Genomic DNA, 18,480 nt, shown 5'->3' with positions numbered 1-18,480 from the left:
TTTTAAAAAGTCTTCATTATGTGGAGTTCTATTTCATCCCTACTGACCGCCAGAGGTGGTGCTTCAAGCACTGAATGATCATTCTTGCGCATGCGCAGGTCGAGTATTAATGACAACAAAGTCAGCTGTGACCTGCCGGGGACCCACGTGACTCTATATAGTCACGTGGCACCCGGCAATCAATCCCTTTTGTTCTTCTCGCGCGCAGGTGTGTTGAGTACCGGAGTGTGGTCGTGTGAAGCTGGTTGCTTCTGTGTATACCACTAGTTTCCTGGCTGCTTGTTGCTGGTAGCCCCGTGACCGGGTTTGGTCGGAGCTGCGGGTAAGTCTCGCCCTCCAGGGGCTGCACAAGCTGCTTTCACCTTACCAGATCTGCGGTGACTGGTAAGTTTTCGTTCTTTTCTCAGCAGTAGTTTACTGTTCGCTTTGATTTGCCACGTTAATTTTGTGGCTCTTTTGACTCACGGTAGCGTTTCTGCTCGCGCTGAGTTGTTTTCAGTTTGTTTGCCTAAGCCCACCAGTAGCGTTTCTGCTCGCGTTGGGTTCTTCTATAGTTTGTTTATCTACACTCACCAGTGGCGTTTCTGCTCGCGCTGAGTTGTTTTCAGTTTGTTTGCCTAAGCCCACCAGTAGCGTTTCTGCCCGCGTTGGGTTCTTCTATAGTTTGTTTATCTACACTCACCAGTGGCGTTTCTGCTCGCGCTGAGTTGTTTTCAGTTTGTTTGCCTAAGCCCACCAGTAGCGTTTCTGCTCGCGTTGGGTTCTTCTATAGTTTGTTTGCCTAAACTCACCAGTGGCGTCTCTGCTCGTGCTGAGTTCATCTTTAGTTAATAATCGATTTGCTAGTGGCGTTTCTGCTCACGCTGAGTTTGGAATCTCTGCGGGGGTTTTCCTACAACGAGTCGCCAGTAGCGTTTCCTGCTCGTGTTGACTTGTCCTTGGTAGCAGGCTGATCACGCCTTTCAGCAGTATGATGCTGGATAATTTATGTTGCTCGACCTGTCTGGCTCCACTTCAGCCGGATGACGGGCATGACTTGTGTCCCTCCTGCCTCGGTGTGGAACATCTCCGGGAGGCGCTGTCAGATGACGCTTGCCCCAACTGTCGCGTCATGCCCCGGTCGGTCAGACTGGATCGGTTGGCTGCACTGGAGCAGCCTACCGACTGGGCGAGCGCTTCGCCGCGTGCTCGTTTGCCGATGGAGAAAGCGGTGTGCAAACGATCTACTGTGGCTGCACCTTCGGTACCGACGAAGCGTGCTAGACGGACCGATGCAGGGAGGTTGTCCACCAGAGTGGATCATCTCACTACTGAGCTGGCCCAAATGAAAGCCCTCCTCCAGTCCTTTCAGATTGCTGGTGATCGCGGCACGGCTCTCCCTACCGAGCAGGATGAAACGTCAGTCAATGACGACGATGCTGTTTCTGTGGCGGCCTCTGGCACCCATTTCTGTGAGGACCTTCCGGAGCTGGGCTCCGGGGCCTCTGGGTCGGACTCCATTGCCTCCCAGGAGGATACGGGGGAGTCTGTGACATCCGCTATTCGAACGGCTCTTGCCCGTTTACAGATTAGTGTTCCTCAGGCCCAGCCTGCGGCTTCCAGCGCCTTCTTTAGGCGCAGTAGGTCAGAGACTGCCTTTGTGGTTCCTCCCTCGGCGGAGTATGTGCGGGAACTGCATGCTTGCTGGTCAGACACCAAGGCGTTTTCACGTCTGACGACGGATGGCAGGGTCCTGGCAGCTATGCAGGAGGCACCCAAGGTTGGCTTGGGGCAGATGCCAGCGGTGGAACCGGGCATTGCCTCTCTTATAATCCCGCCTGATGAGGCCTTGCGGCCCAATGCCCGTTGTCCGCGTCCTCAGTGCCGTATTACCGACGACCTTCTCTGTAAGGCCTATGACTCTGGGGCCCGCATGGGCCGGATTGGGAACTCTCTCTCCCATCTTATGCTGGCCCTGTCTTCCTCCTTGGAATCTGTTCCGCTGGATCATGCCACGCAAGGCCTGGTTGATGCATCTCTGCAGGCCTTTGCTCTTATGACGAGGGAACTTGGACGCACACTCTCCACACTGGTTCATGCTCGCCGCCAGGTCTGGTTGGCGCAGTCACCACTAACTGAGCCTTGTAGGAGGACCCTCCGGGCCCTGCCTGTGGTCCCGGGGGAGCTTTTTGGTTCAGCGGCACTGGACGCCTTGGACCGTACGGCTCAGGCCTCTAGAACGAGGCAACAGCTGGCAGGGCTTCACAGACGTGATCGCCAGCCAGTAAGCACCTGGGCAGCTGCGGGTCCTTCACGGAGGTCCTTAGTGCCTTCTCCTTCTCCCACTGAGCCCCAGGGTCTGTTACCAGGTCAGAGATCGGTCCGGGGACCTGCTCTAGATCGGAGGAACAGAGCTCGAGACCAGGCTGGGACGAGGTCCTTTCATCCCTTTCGAGCCGCGCAGTCTGGCCGGCGTCCTCCCGGGCCTTCAAAGGGCCGGGGGACCCGCAGATGATGCCTTAGGGCCGGCGGTCGGTTATTTTTCCCCGGGACAGCTCAGCTTCTGGGCTGCCCACACCCCGGACTTGTGGGTGTTGTCCACCCTGTCCCGGGGGTACCGTCTTCAATTCCGCCGCCGGCCACCTATCCCTGGCCGGGTCAGGATGACTGTGATCCACGACCCGGTGAAGGCACAGGCACTGAACCAAGAAATCTGCACCTTGCTGGCCAAGGGTGCTATAGTGCCTGTGGACCCCCTGCTGGATCCAGGGGGCTTTTATTCCACGTATTTTCTGGTTCCGAAGAAGACCGGGGGCCTGCGTCCAGTCTTGGACCTCAGAGGCCTGAATGTGTACTTGAAGGCCATGCCCTTTCATATGCTGACCACCAAGGAAGTGTTGCAGGCGATTTCCCCGGGCGATTGGTTCACTTCCATAGATCTCAGGGATGCTTATTTTCACGTTCCGATCGCTCCGCCCCATTGGCGGTTTCTTCGTTTTGCTTTTCAAGGGAGGCATTTCCAGTTCAGGGTCCTCCCGTTCGGACTTTCACTGTCCCCCAGGGTGTTCACCCGATGTGTTGCAGCGGCCCTCTCTCCTCTGCAGGCACAGGGATTGAGGATCCTCCCATATCTGGACGACTGGCTCATTTGTGCCGCGACGTGGGACCAGGCGGTTCGAGATACTCGGTTAGTGCTCCATCATGTGGGATGCTTGGGCTTGCAGGTGAACATGGAGAAAAGCAGTCTGACCCCCTCACAGGAGACTGTCTTCCTGGGCATTGCCATGGATTCCATCTCAATGACTGCTTGCCCGTCACCCCAGCGGGTGGACAGTATATTGAGCGTGCTCCCGGAATTCGGGCGCGGCATGGCGCTGCCTCTTGTGCGGTATCTTCGACTCTTGGGCATGCTTACAGCTGCGTCCGCCGTAGTCCCCTTTGGGCTGCTGTCATTGCGGCCCCTCCAGATGTGGTTGAACAGCTTGAATCTGGATCCCACACGGAACACTCATCGTCTCCGAAGACTTCGGGTGGGGCCTCAGTGTCTTCAGTCTCTGTCCCAATGGAGGGTGAGGTTGTTTATGACCACAGGGGTCCCGCTCGGTTCCCTCCCGTGTCGTCGGGAAGTTGTGTTTACAGATGCATCCTCCACGGGCTGGGGTGCAACCTGGCGGGGTCAAATGGCACAGGGGACATGGTCCCAGCGGCAGGGCAGGGAACACATCAATGTCCTGGAGTTACAGGCTGTGCTTCTGGCTCTTCAGAGCTTTCTTCCAGGCTTGCGGGGGAAGCACGTGCTGGTGAGGTCAGACAACACCACAGTGGTCTTTCACATCAACCACCAGGGGGGCACGAGGTCAAGGAAACTGTTGTGCTTGACTCAACGGCTTCTGAACTGGGCAGCTCCACGCATAGCCAGCCTCAGAGCAGCCTACATCCCAGGGCCGGAGAACGTGCCAGCAGATTTTCTATCCCGTCAGAAGCCGCTTCCAGGGGAGTGGAAGCTTCACCAAGAGGTGGTGGAGTGCATCTGGAAGGTCTTTGGCAGGGCGGACGTGGACCTCTTTGCCTCAAGGGACGCATTTCACTGTCCCCTTTGGTTCTCGTTGGACAACAGCAGCCCTCTGGGCCACGATGCTCTGGCACACGACTGGCCCAGGACCCTCCTTTATGCCTTTCCGCCATTCAGCCTACTTTTTCAGACTCTCCTCAGGGTACGTCAGGAGGGGCACAGGGTCCTGCTGGTGGCCCCCTACTGGCCTGCGAGGACTTGGTTTCCTCTACTGTGCGAGCTCAGCTCCGGCTCGCCAATGCGTCTCCCCTCCAGGAGAGACCTTCTTTCCCAGATGGGGGGTCAGATCTTGCACCCCGAACCGGACCGGCTCCAGCTCTGGATTTGGCCCCTGCAAGGCCGGGGTCCACCTTCTCAAGATACACTGGGTCCATAGGGCATACAATGGCTAATGCATGGGCGCCGTCCACGCGAGCTGTCTATGCTAACAAGTGGACGGTCTTTGCGACCTGGTGCCGTGATAGAGGGCAGGACCCGGTGCAGTGCTCAGTTTCTGACATACTGACCTTCCTGCAGGCATTGCTGGATCAAGGACGGTCCCCATCTACCTTAAAGGTGTATGTGGCTGCCATTTCCTGTTGGCATGTTGGGCTGAATGGTTGTTCTGTGGGCCGAGACAAGGATGTTGTACTGTTTTTAAGAGGTGCTCGGCGTTTGCACCCACCCAACCGCCCTGTGGCACCGGCGTGGGACCTTTCTCTTGTGCTTGAGGCTCTTCGGTCCCTCCCATTTGAGCCCCTGGCGTCGGCGGACCTCAAATGGCTCTCACTGAAGACTGCGTTCCTTTTAGCTATGGTTTCCGCAAAACGTGTAGGGGAGTTACAGGCTCTCTCGATAGCCGAACCCTGCTGCCGGTGGAATCCTGATGGCTCAGGCGTTACACTGTGGGCTGATGTAGCATTTATTCCTAAGGTATCACTGCCAGCAGGCAGCACCCAGCCTCTCCATCTTGCCCGGTTTGACTCCGGAAGTCCCTCTGAACCACTGTGTCCTGTCCGTGCCCTTGAGACATACATCAATGCCACGGCATCCTTCCGAAAGACAAATAGCCTTTTTGTTTGCTACGCTGGCTCACGGAAAGGTCAGGCACTTAAGCAGCGACTTGCACACTGGGTTGTGGATTTGATCTCCAAGGCTTATGCCTTGCAGGACCGGCCACTGCCGGCGGGAGTGAAATGCCACTCTACAAGGGGCATGTCGACATCGTTTGCTGCTATGACTGGGGTGCCATTGGATGTTATATGTCGTGCGGCCTCCTGGAAGTCACCTAGTACCTTTACTCGGTTCTACAGGGTGAATGTGGCTGCGCCCCATCCGCTTCAGGGAATCCTCGAGCAGCATGCCTCTACATCACATTAGGTGGGTGGTGTAGTCGTTGTTCCTTGAATGTTGCTGATTCCTCGTGACCTTGTTGATATGAGTCATCCAGTGCTTGAAGCACCGCCTCTGGCGGTCAGTAGGGATGAAATAGAACGAAAGTTACTACCGTAACTACGGTTCTATGAATCCCGGATGACCGCCAGAGTGCTTGGTCCCTCGGAATCTCTGCTTTCGCGAGAAGATTGAGGGATTGATTGCCGGGTGCCACGTGACTATATAGAGTCACGTGGGTCCCCGGCAGGTCACAGCTGACTTTGTTGTCATTAATACTCGACCTGCGCATGCGCAAGAATGATCATTCAGTGCTTGAAGCACCGCCTCTGGCGGTCATCCGGGATTCATAGAACCGTAGTTACGGTAGTAACTTTCGTTTCTGCTTTTTTTCAGTCACCTTCAGCTGAAAAAGGTCCATTTAGCTTATATCTAATAAAACAAATGAAGCCTCTTTAAACACACTTTCCCATGACCAAAGAGCTGGCAGCACAACTCTTTCCTCATGCATCGGGTTTATTTTAAAGAATTGGAATTAACTGTACCTTGGAATTACCTTCCAAACATCTGCATTGCACTTAAAACATAATGATATAACATTATTCCCGGTAAAAAGATGGAAAAAGCCTGAGATAAATGGACATGTTTGCAGCAGCAGGATCTCACACAATGCACCCTTTAATTTACATTATTTAGTGGAAAAACAAAACATGTTAGAATATCTGGACAGTTTGGCAACTTTTCCTTAAAATACCTTCAACAAATTAAAAACGATACGAGCGTTCAACTCAACTACCAATCCATCCGCTTTTCTAAACCAGTATAAAAAAATATCTAAATAACCAAAATATTCAATTTAAACCTCACCTAAAATAGCTTTTAATTACAATGTATTTCACTTTAACTCAGTTTAAGCTCAATTTTTATTTTATGAATTATTATTTCTCCTAATCTCTTTTCTTATTCTGTACTTTATTTCAGCTTCATAATTATTTTCTCTGCATAAGATCTTTTTTCCCGGCCACCATGAGACAGTTTAATGCCTCTTGAAGGACTGACTTTTTAATTTATTTTTCAATCTAATTTTATGTTTTTTTTATACTATTTTATATATTTTTTACCTTTGCTACAGAGCAGGTAAATTTCCCCTATCCGTGGTTAATAACTATCTAGAAAATAACCCAGCCTGTAATAAAGATTAATTATCATTGTGATGTGATTTTTTCCTAATGATCATACCTACAGACCAAGTTTAAGTTACTGTTTATATATGTGCAATGAAATAGATATTGTGGATGTCAATTGATAAGCAGCATGTGGTGCTAACATAATGCTAACACTACTAGAAAGTAGCCGTTTTCGATGTGTACAACTTTAAAAACGATGATTTTTCTATTTCAGATCCAGCACACCTGTCTTTCTAAAGAAAAACACCTCAGATTTCTTCTGACACTTCAGTTTATTTTTTTAGAAACTTGAAAAAGCCATGGGTGAGCTACACCTTTTCTGCCAAACAGCACCAACTCTCTCTCTCTGAACAATTTGGCAGGTGGAAAAGGAGTGAACACCAAGTTTCCTGGCAGGCAGACACGGCGTCCTCCACTGCCACTGGCATCCACACTACCTTTAAATGATGCACTTTTTAACGAGCAGTTAACTCGTTTAAGCAGAGTTGAGTTTTCAGGAACTTTTTATTAGTCATTAAAAAAAGCAAAGAGTCTAAAGATAATTTCTTATAGGTCAATCTTGCAATCTTTCCTTAAAGCATGGATGAAAAAGTCTGTGGTAGGAAAACAGTTTGTTTTCCTACAGTCTGTTTCCTTTACAGATGCGTAAATAATGCACAAATGTTGGTTCATGTGATGACTTACTAAGAAACATCCTCCTCCTATTATTTCCTGTCTTCCTCTTCATCTTTTTCCACAGTAGTAACATCCGGTTGTTAAATAAAAAAATCAAAAAGAATTTCAACCGTAGTTTTTAGTTTGAAACACCAATTCGGATATGGCCGAAAAGCCACCTCATCCTAGCACAGAAACTTTGTATCAAAAATCATGATTTTTGGTTAAATTTACTTGTGTAAATATAATTACCCAATTTTGAAGGTCAATCGAAACAAAACTAATAAAAAGTGGGATTTTTAGGGTCACCAGGTCTTCATTGCAATTTCTTTTAAGAACAGACCTTCATCGAAGAGGGACATTTATCATCAAGGATGGCTTTAAGAGTGTATCCAGAACTTTGTGCTGTCCAATTCATTGATAACATCTGCTAGGAAGGAATTTATTTCACAGTTGTAATGTTACCCTCGTCCACTAAAAGTTGGAGCCTCACTGGCATTTGCAAGAGAAGTAATTCCAAAGCAGAGGCATACTATTGCTCTGTTCGAATTCATGGGACAATTCTTTAGAAGGCCAGACTGGAAGGACAATGACGTCATAGCGCGGCGCCGAGGTCTGGTCGGATTCCAAGAGTCCTCGTTATGCGTCCTTAAAATGCGCCCTTCTGTTTGCCCTTTTTGAAGGATGGGTCCGATGTATCCTCGCTATTCTTGGTTAACCCAGGATTCATTGCGAGACCAAGCAAGGCGGCTGCTCCGTGATCAGAGGAAAGGTTACTTGGTGCCGAGCAGTGGTGAAAATTGGAAGTTCAGTTTAATATAATACAAGTGTGTGAATAGTTCCGTCTGAAATGAATGAAAATTGTTGTTTTAATGGTTATAGAGTCAGATGTGGCGGTAATGTTTGGTTTATCTAAAGGTTTTAATCTGTTACTGTGTAAATAATTTTGGCTGTAATTTAAGGACAGATTCTTATATATCTGCAGGGTGGGGACTATAAATCTGATAGGATTTTAATCTTTTTATTGCTGTTTTGCACAATATTCTTCACTAAGAATTTTTTTGTTGAATATTAGAGATTTTGCAGCTATATTTTTTATATACATTGTTTAGATTTGCTTATATATTTCTACCCCTTTTATAGAATAGAAAATCCCTTTATTGTCCAACAATGGGCAAATTTATAGCACAGAAAGATTACTGAAAATGGTCACACAAATGTGGACCTTAGAAAAATGTATAAGAATAATATAATAGGGAAGAGTTAAAATATAAACCATAAAATACTATAAAGTGTTTTAACAATATAAATACTGTGCACCTGGAGAATAAATAACCAATATGCAGCTATGGACATTTTTACAGTAATGGATATTTGAAAATAGCAGCAACATCAGAGATGTGCAGAATGACAGCAGCAGGTTATTTAACAGACTAAGGTTTCTATCATTACATTTGATTTGATTTTTCCCTGCTCCCAGTGGTTGGCACCTTTATTCCACTCAATAAAAAAGAAATAAATAAACAAACAGTTTTGAAAACTTCGATATTCATTCTTTTCCTGCTTTGTGTGTCAACTGACACGGTTGCTAAGCAACACAGCCTACGGCGGTAAAACCCGCCGATGGGTAGACCTGTTCGAATTCACAGCCAAAACTCTTCCGGTCTCCTTATTGTCACGGACTTCGAAGGATCCAGTCTAGGTAGACCGCGTCCTTGGAGGATGCAGCCCATAAATCGAACAGAGGCTATAACAGAAACCTATATAGTGGTTACGCCATTTTAGATAAATTTACGAACGTCTAGTGGATGAAGAAGTAGTGGACTTGAAATTTCCCACAATGCACCTTGAAAAGTAGATCATTCTTGTTCACTATACGAGCAGATATATCCCCTATATATACCCCATGCTTTGCGAGGAGAGCTGTCCTCGCAAAGCATTATGGGATTTGCTATCAGAGCGGCGACTAATAAAAAAGATGGCGCAGGCACAGTGCAGAGTCACATGACCGACAAGGAGTGAGAAGCAGTCTGTCCTAATGGTCAGTTTTCTGAGTTCACTATAAAGTCAACTTCATAGTATCTGTTCTAAGTATAAAGCAGTTGAGGGATTTAGGTTCGGAAAAGGCCACTGAGGCTGAATAAACTTCTGTTTGTAAATAGAAACCCTGAATTATCTTCCTGTTTAACCTAAATAGCTTCCATTTAGTCACGCTGCATGCAGGGGAAGCGTCGTCAACTTCTATGCTGTGCATAGAAGGTGAAGATGTGATTATAGATGCTGGATTACCGTTTATTTCCAGTAACTCATTTTAGGCAACAGCAGCATTAACCCCCAGAGTCTAGGTCACTGACAGCCAAGCATGTCTAGCTACAAACAGATGTCCTTATTGTCAGACTGGTTGGTTCGCTGTAAAAGTAGCTTTGGTTCATCATCTGGATGCCATTCATTTATATACTTTGTGCGCATTGAATAGATAAAAACATGAATCACTAGAGCGGCGTTTTCCATACAGTCTTATTAGATTATTACCTTTCAGGGTTAGCTGAGACTTTTCGGTGGTCTGGGCACTGCCAGGTCTGGTCACGCTGGCAGCTGCCATGACATCACAGCTCTGAAACACAACCGCAAAAAAAACAAACAATATTGAATAAATCGTCCCCATCTTCATCGTGGGGGAGTTTCCATAACATCGTCAAACAGCCTCAGAGACACATTTGTCAATTATATTAGAGTCTGCTCTGTAATTAGCCTGCTGTTAAATATGAATGTTTTGCATGTTAATAAATCATTTTGCATTTAGATTTTTTGACAAGCTTTACACTTTTCCCAAAGTTTGTTTTTTCTTGGTACGAAACACATCCTTTCTTTTTTTATGATATTCTATTTAATACTTTAAGACAAAAAATAAATAAATAACTGCAAACAAATACACCAAAAAGAACCAGAACACAAACAGAAACAAACTCCACCCCTCTGTTTTCATAAAATGGTACCATCCAGCATATATCCACACATGCATATGCACATCAATAGATCTCTAATCTTGGCAGAGCTTTTTTCCCCCAGTATGTCTGAGAACGGCTGTGTGAGGATTTGGATGAGCGTTGCTGGGTTGGATCCGCTGTCTGAGGCAACCAGAGAATCTAAATCTGTAGGATGTGTAAAAATTATTTTGCTCTCCTCCTCCTTATCAATTAAAGATGTCACCTCTGCCCTTGTGTTGCTGTTGTGTTCTCTTTTGTAAGTGTGTTTTGTTTACAAGTTTGGCAGCTGCTCTTGTGGAGTAAGCAACAAAATATGGGCTCAAATTACTCCATGTACTTCATATAATTCATTATTTCCATCTCAACAACATTAGTTTTCAGCATTAAACACCTGCTATCAGGTACTGAGCATCTGAATGCATGGATGGTAGCCCAAAATTTTTCAAATATTTTCAAATATTCGCTGCAGCTCCAAGTGTTGCTTTTTGTGTACAGTGTTACAGCAATAACTAACAGATATGGGATGAACTTTCTTCCATTATGTTTTAAAATCAAAAACACTTTCTGTAAGTGAAAATCTGAAAGAAATGCTATCCAGAAATTACTTTGGAAAGCTATAAATAAAAAATAAAAAAAAAGGTTTAAGAGTAAATTAGCTGTTTTCTCACATATTTCAAAAGTATTTTTTTTTTCTTTTTAAAATGTTGACCTTTCTATTTTTCAGAATGAGTTTTCCAAATTGCCTTCTTTTCAAATTGCATTATCTGGATCTTGTTCTATTTGCTTCTGGGGCTGCGCTTTCCTCTGGAGAGAGCTGCAAAGATACATTTTTATTATGCAGCATAATATAGAAAACCTTTTAAATGAAGTGGATATCACTACATTAAAACCACTGTTAAGAAATTAGTATAGTGCTGCTGAGCAGCAATATACTAATGTCACCCACCGCAGAGGTGTATTCTACTCAGAGGCTGAGAGAACCAGCAGCTTCACCTTCAGCAAAGTCAGATATAAGCTCTGCAGCATTTCATGAAAAGAAAACTGCAACGTAAAACAGCAGTGCAATCGCTGAAGATCTCAGCCCTTTGACCCCGATCTACCAGCTCAAAGGGAAAGGTAAAGGTGAAGTCTGTGTAGAAATCACTCCTCTGGGTGTTGCTTACTAATCCTGGACTGCAGCTTGTCTTAAGAGCCGGATTTCAAAACAACCTCGACAACAAAACAACAGCCTCAACAACAACCAAAAAAACCCATTTTTATGCCTCATTCAACTTTGCAATTCTATCACCGCTTTATGCAAGTGAAACAAATGGTTTCCAGCATTACTGGGTGATTATTTCAGACACAAGCAGCAAATTTTCCCACTCTGGAAAGCCAGAGCAGAATAGATCTGATTCAAAACCATATAGAAATTAGCAGCAGGTCAAGGCCTTAACGTATATATTACAAGATCCAATCCTTATTATTATTCCAACATAAATAAGTACAATATCACAATAAGTAAGGTCTGCTTGGATGAGTTCAGCCTTTAAATGATGTTGGTCAGCTGCATAGAGTCTTCCTGGCCTCGATCGTCTCAAAGGATACAGAATCTGGGAACTAAAACACTCATTTAGATCCTCATAGACCCTAAAGGTGAAATTCACCTGCCAGGCTTTGTGGTCCAGCAGACCAGGAGGGAGGAATCCAGCCTCAATCACAATTACTGCAGACAGGGAAAGGTTCAAAAATTGTTTGAAAATGTATGTTGTCATAAAATTGTCCAGGCCTAAAAACGCTTTCAGTTGCATCAATGTGTGACTGGCTGTAAACCTGGAGATAAATCAAAATGTCACCATTTTAACAGGTTTCTGACTGTAACTCAGAAACTGAATGTCAACTTTGACTACGACTCTTTTCAGTTGCAGAACTAATCAGGTTTAGCAAATAATAAAATAATAAATAAAATCTGAATCTAAAAGCTTTTTAAGGCTCAAGCATAAAATTTGTCTTGAGGGCTTTGAATTTCTTGGCAGGAGACCCTGAGATGACTTTATACTGAGACTAATTGTTTATCCACACATCTCTGGCATATATCAGGATAAACGCTATATTCATAAAATTGATTAAAGTCTTTAAAACTGAAACATCAAATGCTTTCCAACCTTATTGCTTGTGCCATTCAGATGAGTCAGGTATAACTGGAAATTCTTTTTTTTTTATGAAGTCATTAAATTAGTTTTAACAAGGAACTGGCTAATGACCTCGCCCAGCCAATCTTCCGCTTATCCAGCCCTGATTTTTTAGTTAAAAACTAAAAATATACTTTTTTTCTCTAACCAGCGAATGCATCATAACTTGGCTCTATCAGGTTGTTTAACCACATTATTCTGTGTAATTTGTTCTCAGTTCTCCATTATCAGGATTGTCTTTGTCCAGTTCTATCCATGGACCATCCTAGAATAGCTCATGTTGGCTGTTTTGCAAAATCAGTATAGTTTTATTAACATAATGCGGGATACACTGAGAGGTCTTGGTAATAATAACAGATAATGAGCTCATCGCAAAGGTGCTGAAAACAGATTCAAAATAAAACCTATGAACAGTTTAGTCATTGTTTTAAATTATAGTAGAATATTCTAAAGCGGCTGAGCTGTGTTACAGTAGCTCCCTTTAACACTGCCCTAATTAAATCAAATATAGACCATGACAGAACAAGGATAAACCTTAATCTGTAACAGCCATAAAACCCAATAATGGCAGGATTGGAAACTTGAATCTGAATTGAATGTTTAGTGAAGATATGCTGTAATATTTTTGTTTTAGTCATACCTGCCGTTTCTTTATAATTTTAAAGATTCTACTTTATTTGTAGTAAAACTGCGTCGAACTTTCATCAGCTTTAGTAAAAACATTTTTTATTTATTTATCTGCAAACACTGTTCTAAATCAGTTTAATTTTCAGTCCAATCTGAATATTGGATTAAAAAAAAGCAATTTATTATTATGAAAAATAAATCCTAGTGAAGTCAGTGTGGTGATATAGCTTAAAATAATGATCAGTATCTTTGTTATTAAGCTGTCATGGCCTTACTTTTTAATTTACAATGTAGACTGTGTCATAGGCAAGAGTTTTCCTTCCTATTGTTTTAAATACAGCTATAAAGAGTTATTATCCAGTTTTTTTTACTCAGAGTCAAAACTGAATGTATGTGTCATGTTGGAAATAAGCCAGAGAGTGAGTTTAGTTTAGTCCAGTTCAGTAATCTGCTGCTGCTCCAAGGTGACTGCAGCTGGCATCCCAGCCTGAAACCACAGAACACTATATCTGCAAAGCTTGATGATTTCTGGTAGTAAAACAAGCAAATAACTGGGTCATTTAACAACAGGAAAACAAGAACAAGCAAACCTTATGTTGGGGTTAAAGACGCAGATGATCCGATGGGATTTATCGCAACAAAAGAGGACAACATCACCTTGTAAACCCGACTGACCAGAATAATAATGTTAACCTAACGGCTCCGGAGCCATTTTAGCTTAACCTAACTGCTGACTATTTGTTGGTGATAAACATATTTATGGTCAGCCTATTAAATACCCATGGCAGCGGTGTACAAAACACAAACACGGAAGATGATTGAGGCTCGCTCACATAAAGAACACAAGGAAACCGTAACAGCTTCCGGCGCGTATTTTCAAAATAAGACACGAAAGTAAAACCTCCATCTACGAACCAGGATCATAACGAGGTCTGTTTGTAAAGTAAATAGAGTCAAACCAGTTCGTGTATCACTAAATAACTAAGGAAAAATTCCGTGATGAAATATTGAAAATGTTGATTAAAAACAGGAATAAAAATTGGATTATAGTTTGGAATAAGTACAGTGAAGGAAACCCCATTTTTTAAACAAATCCTCTTGATTGAGAGAAACCTTAACTGTACTAAAGGATTATAAAAGAAGTTTTAAAAATAAAGATGATGTCCCAGTAAATCATTAGTGAAATATGAGCAATGCAGTACCCATATTTTCTCACAAAAAAGTTAAAGTGTTCATTTACAGAAGAGGATTAAGGCCACTTAAAAAATAAAAAAGGTAACTGATTTTTAAATATTATTTCAGTTGAATATGGGAAAAAAGTCAGAATTCTGACCTTACTTGCAGAATTCTGACTTTAATTTCAGAATTCTGCCTTTATCTGGCTGAATTCTGACAGCTAACAAACATGTTAGCATCAAGCCATAGCCATGTCTGTTTTAGAGATTAGCTCTATTTTTTAATGACCTTCTGCTCTTCCATTAATGAAATAGCATCACTGGGGAACCCTCAGGCATGTACAAAGTCGCCTAATTCCATCATTTCCACCAATGTGTCACTGGCCCTCTCAAACAACTCACACCATGTCAGTTAAGCTGAGTGCTCCCACATCTCTTCCTTCATGGTGACCATCTACATTAAGATAAAAAATTCTGAGATTAAAGTCAGAATTCTGAGATTAAAGTCAGAATTCTGAGAGGAAGGTGGGAACTCTGAGAGAAAGGTCAAAATTCTAAGATTAAGGTCGGAATTCTGAGTTTAAGGTCAAAATTCTGAGATTAAGGTTGGAATTCTGAGTTTAACCTTTTCATAACATGAGGACCCAAATTTGGGTCCCCAGCACTCACCCCAAGATGGTTTTTAGACCTATAACATATTATCTGGGGTCTTGCCTTTATTTTGATACCAAAACAATTAAAATAAACTCTGTAGTTCTTGAGATATATTCAATTCATTTTGGTTTATTTTCAAGCATATTTCTCGAAAACAGGCCTAGTGTCCAAGAGGTTAAGGTCAGGATTCTGAGATTAAGTCAGAATTCTGAGACTAAGGTGGGAATTCTGAGTTTAAGGTCAGGATTCTGATGTTAAAGTCAGAATTCTGAGATTAAGGTCGGAATTCTGAGTTTAAGGTCAGGATTCTGAGTGTAAGGTCGGAATTCTGAGAGTAGGGTCAAAATTCTGAGATTAAGGTCGTAATTCTGACTTTTTCCCCCCACTGAAATAAAATTTAAAAATCAAATAACTTTCTTTTTCCAGTGGCCCTAATACTCTTCCGTATTCATTAAACTCTCACAGAGAGAAAAAATAGCAGAGAATGTTACCCTAAGTTCGAATAATCGATAAACACAATCATTACAAGCATATTAATCACAATATATATACATCCTTAAATTTGAAGGGTAATTTTTGATACATCCGGTCCGACAGACTGAAGTTTCGCAAACTTGATGTTAAGGAGGCTAACTGCTAACTGCTTCGTAGCTGGATTTCACAAAGGACACCCCAGCAGATCTAGTTTTATGTACCAGAGGGGGGGGCGAACCCGCACTAACAGCTGCGTATCTCGCTTCAACAGACGAGCAGCGGATTGACAAGCCGGAAATTGAAGCAATGTTGTGATAATTAACATACCCTTTTCAGCTGTGCTCTGCCGTTGTCGTTAGTGAACTTTCATTTCCGTCTCAGCAACAAAACCACGTGACCAACGCAACCTTGTTGTAATTGCGCAAAGGATTGTGGGATGTCCGTGGTGATGAGAAAACAGAGAAAACGAACAAATTATTGCAAAGGTTTCCAAATTCCAAACTTACCTGAATTCTCTAAGAGAGACATTATTTTTGAAGCTGAGAAAATAAATTAAATTGAAAGACTACTAAATGCAATAATCATCATGGGCAAGTTTTTCACAAACAAATGTCCTTTTCTTAAAGTCAAACCATCTTTCACCACTTTTCACAAGGAACTCTGCCACCTCTTCATATCTCAAATTCATGGTCAAAGAACAAGATGCAGAACTTTATATGATAAACAATTTAGAACTGATGAGACGCCCCTAATGTGTGTGTATGTTTTTCTGTTGTTGTTGTTTTTGCTGCTTATGTTCTATTTGTCCTTTCTGTAAATATGGAAGCAAGCTGGGTGGGCTTTTTAGGTTTATATACATCTGATGCCGATACCATGTCTGTTGCATATGATGGTTATAATTTAAAAAATAAAAGAAATTCTTTACAAATAAAAAAAAACTTATTAGAGTTTATTCAAAACTCCCCATACAACCAAAAGCTAAAGAAACACACTTTAAAATTTTAAATGCAATTTTCCCCTCAAAATAACTATGACTACTTCGTCTTAATATGAAAGTGGTGTAGAAACGAATGACCATTTCTTCTATGGAGGCAATCAAACCAAAACATTTTGGAATTGCTTAGAAAGATTGCACTTCCTGAATCTATCTCTAGTGATATGGTAACTTTTGGGATACTATTAAAAAACAAAACAATAGAACTCTGTTATAACCTAACTTTGTGTTTAGCAAAATGTTTTATTCATAAACAAAAAGTGTTGAGATCATCCCGTCTTTGAATTTTTTTTAATTTGAATTACAGTTTTATTTGAAATCTCTTAAATGTATTGAATCATAGGAATACCTGACTGCAAAACTAATGGGATTGCCCACCTATGTACATAAATCATAACATGTTAATAGTTTCATTATCATTCTTTTTTTTTCCTTATCAGTTACTTTGTATTTCCATTTTAAGATCTGCCTCTACTATGCCTTCTACAGAATGGTATTGTCACTATTGCCTTACTTGTTTGTATTTTGTTTAAATACAGGTGCTGGTCATAAAATTAGAATATCATGAAAAAGTAGATTGATTTCAGTAATTCCATTTAAAAAGTGAAACTTGTATATTATATTCATACATTACATACAAACTCATATATTTCAGATGTTTATTTTGTTTAATTTTGATGATTACAAATGACAACAAATGAAAATCTCAAATTCATCATATCAGAAAATTAGAATATTGTGAAAAGGTTCAAAATTGATGGCCCCTGGTGCCACACTCTAATCAGCTAATTAACTCAAACCACCTGCAAAAGCCTTTAAATGGTCTTTCAGTCTAGTTCTATAGGCTACACAATCATGGGGAAGACTGCTGACTTGACAGTTGTCCAAAAGACGACCATCGACACCTTGCACAAGGAGGGCAAGACACAAAAGGTCATCGCTAAAGAGGCTGGCTGTTCACAGAGCTCAGTGTCCAAGCACATTAATAGAGAGGCGAAGGGAAGGAAAAGATGTGGTCGAAAAAAAGTGTACAAGCAAGAGAGATAACCGCACCCTGGAGAGGATTGTGAAACAAAACCCATTCAAAAATGTGGAGGAGATTCACAAAGAGTGGACTGCAGCTGGAGTGAGTGCTTCAAGAACCACCACACACAGACGTATGAAAGACATGGGTTTCTGCTGTCGCATTCCTTGTGTCAAGCCACTCTTGAACCACAGACAGCGTCAGAAGCGTCTTGCCTGGGCTAAAGAGAAACAGGACTGGACTGCTGGTGAGTGGTCCAAAGTCATGTTCTCTGATGAAAGTAAATTTTGCATTTCCTTTGGAAATCAAGGTCACAGAGTCTGGAGGAAAAGAAGAGAGGCACTTCATCCACGTTGCTTGAAGTCCAGTGTAAAGTTTCCACAGTCAGTGATGGTTTGGGGTGCCATGTCATCTGCTGGTGTTGGTCCATTGTGTTTTCTGAGGTCCAGGGTCAACGCAGCCACATACCAGGAAGTTTTAGAGCACTTCATGCTTCCTGCAGCTGACCAACTTTTTGGAGATGCAGATTTCATTTTCCAACAGGACTTGGCACCTGCACACAGTGCCAAAGCTACCAGTACCTGGTTGAAGGACCATGGTATCCCTGTTCTTAATTGGCCAGCAAACTCTCCTGACCTTAACCCCATAGAAAATCTATGGGGTATTGTGAAGAAGAAGATGCAATACACCAGACCCAACAATTCAGAAGAGCTAAAAGCCACTATTAGAGCAACCTGGGCTATCATAACACCTGAGCAGTGCCACAGACTGATCGACTCCATGCCACGCCGCATTGCTGCAGTAATACAGGCCAAAGGAGGCCCAACTAAATACTGAGTGCTGTACATACTCATACTTTTCATGTTCATACTTTTCAGTTGGCCAACATTTCTATAAATCCTTTGTTTTTATTGGTCTTCAGTAATATTCTAATTTTCTGATATGATGAATTTGAGATTTTCATTTGTTGTCATTTGTAATCATCAAAATTAAACAAAATAAACATCTGAAATATATGAGTTTGTATGTAATGTATGAATATAATATACAAGTTTCACTTTTTAAATGGAATTACTGAAATCAATCTACTTTTTCATGATATTCTAATTTT

The 18,480-nt window shown here is 42.7% G+C and overlaps 1 protein-coding gene across 3 annotated transcripts in view; it reads right to left on the bottom strand.

Moving 5' to 3' along the window:
- wwp2 (WW domain containing E3 ubiquitin protein ligase 2) overlaps positions 1-15,770 on the bottom strand; it is an 80,676-nt gene extending 64,906 nt beyond the window's left edge. For 2 of the 3 annotated variants that reach the window (XM_038286919.1, XM_038286921.1), the window contains exons 1-2: positions 15,679-15,770; positions 9,796-9,877 (exon numbers count right to left, since the gene is read on the bottom strand). In XM_038286919.1, coding sequence (XP_038142847.1) covers positions 9,796-9,865 — 70 coding nt within the window. In that variant the 5' untranslated portion in view covers positions 9,866-9,877; positions 15,679-15,770. Of the gene's footprint in view, positions 1-9,795; positions 9,878-13,638; positions 13,861-15,678 lie in introns of those variants that run through there. The other variant, XM_038286920.1, reaches the window with a different exon arrangement.
- Positions 15,771-18,480: the final 2,710 nt, after the last annotated feature.

Source organism: Cyprinodon tularosa, unplaced genomic scaffold (genome assembly GCF_016077235.1).
Source record: "Cyprinodon tularosa strain WSP-4 unplaced genomic scaffold, ASM1607723v1 ctg232, whole genome shotgun sequence".
Classification (NCBI taxonomy): Eukaryota; Metazoa; Chordata; class Actinopteri; order Cyprinodontiformes; family Cyprinodontidae; genus Cyprinodon; species Cyprinodon tularosa.
This window is presented reverse-complemented; position numbering and strand designations above follow the sequence as displayed.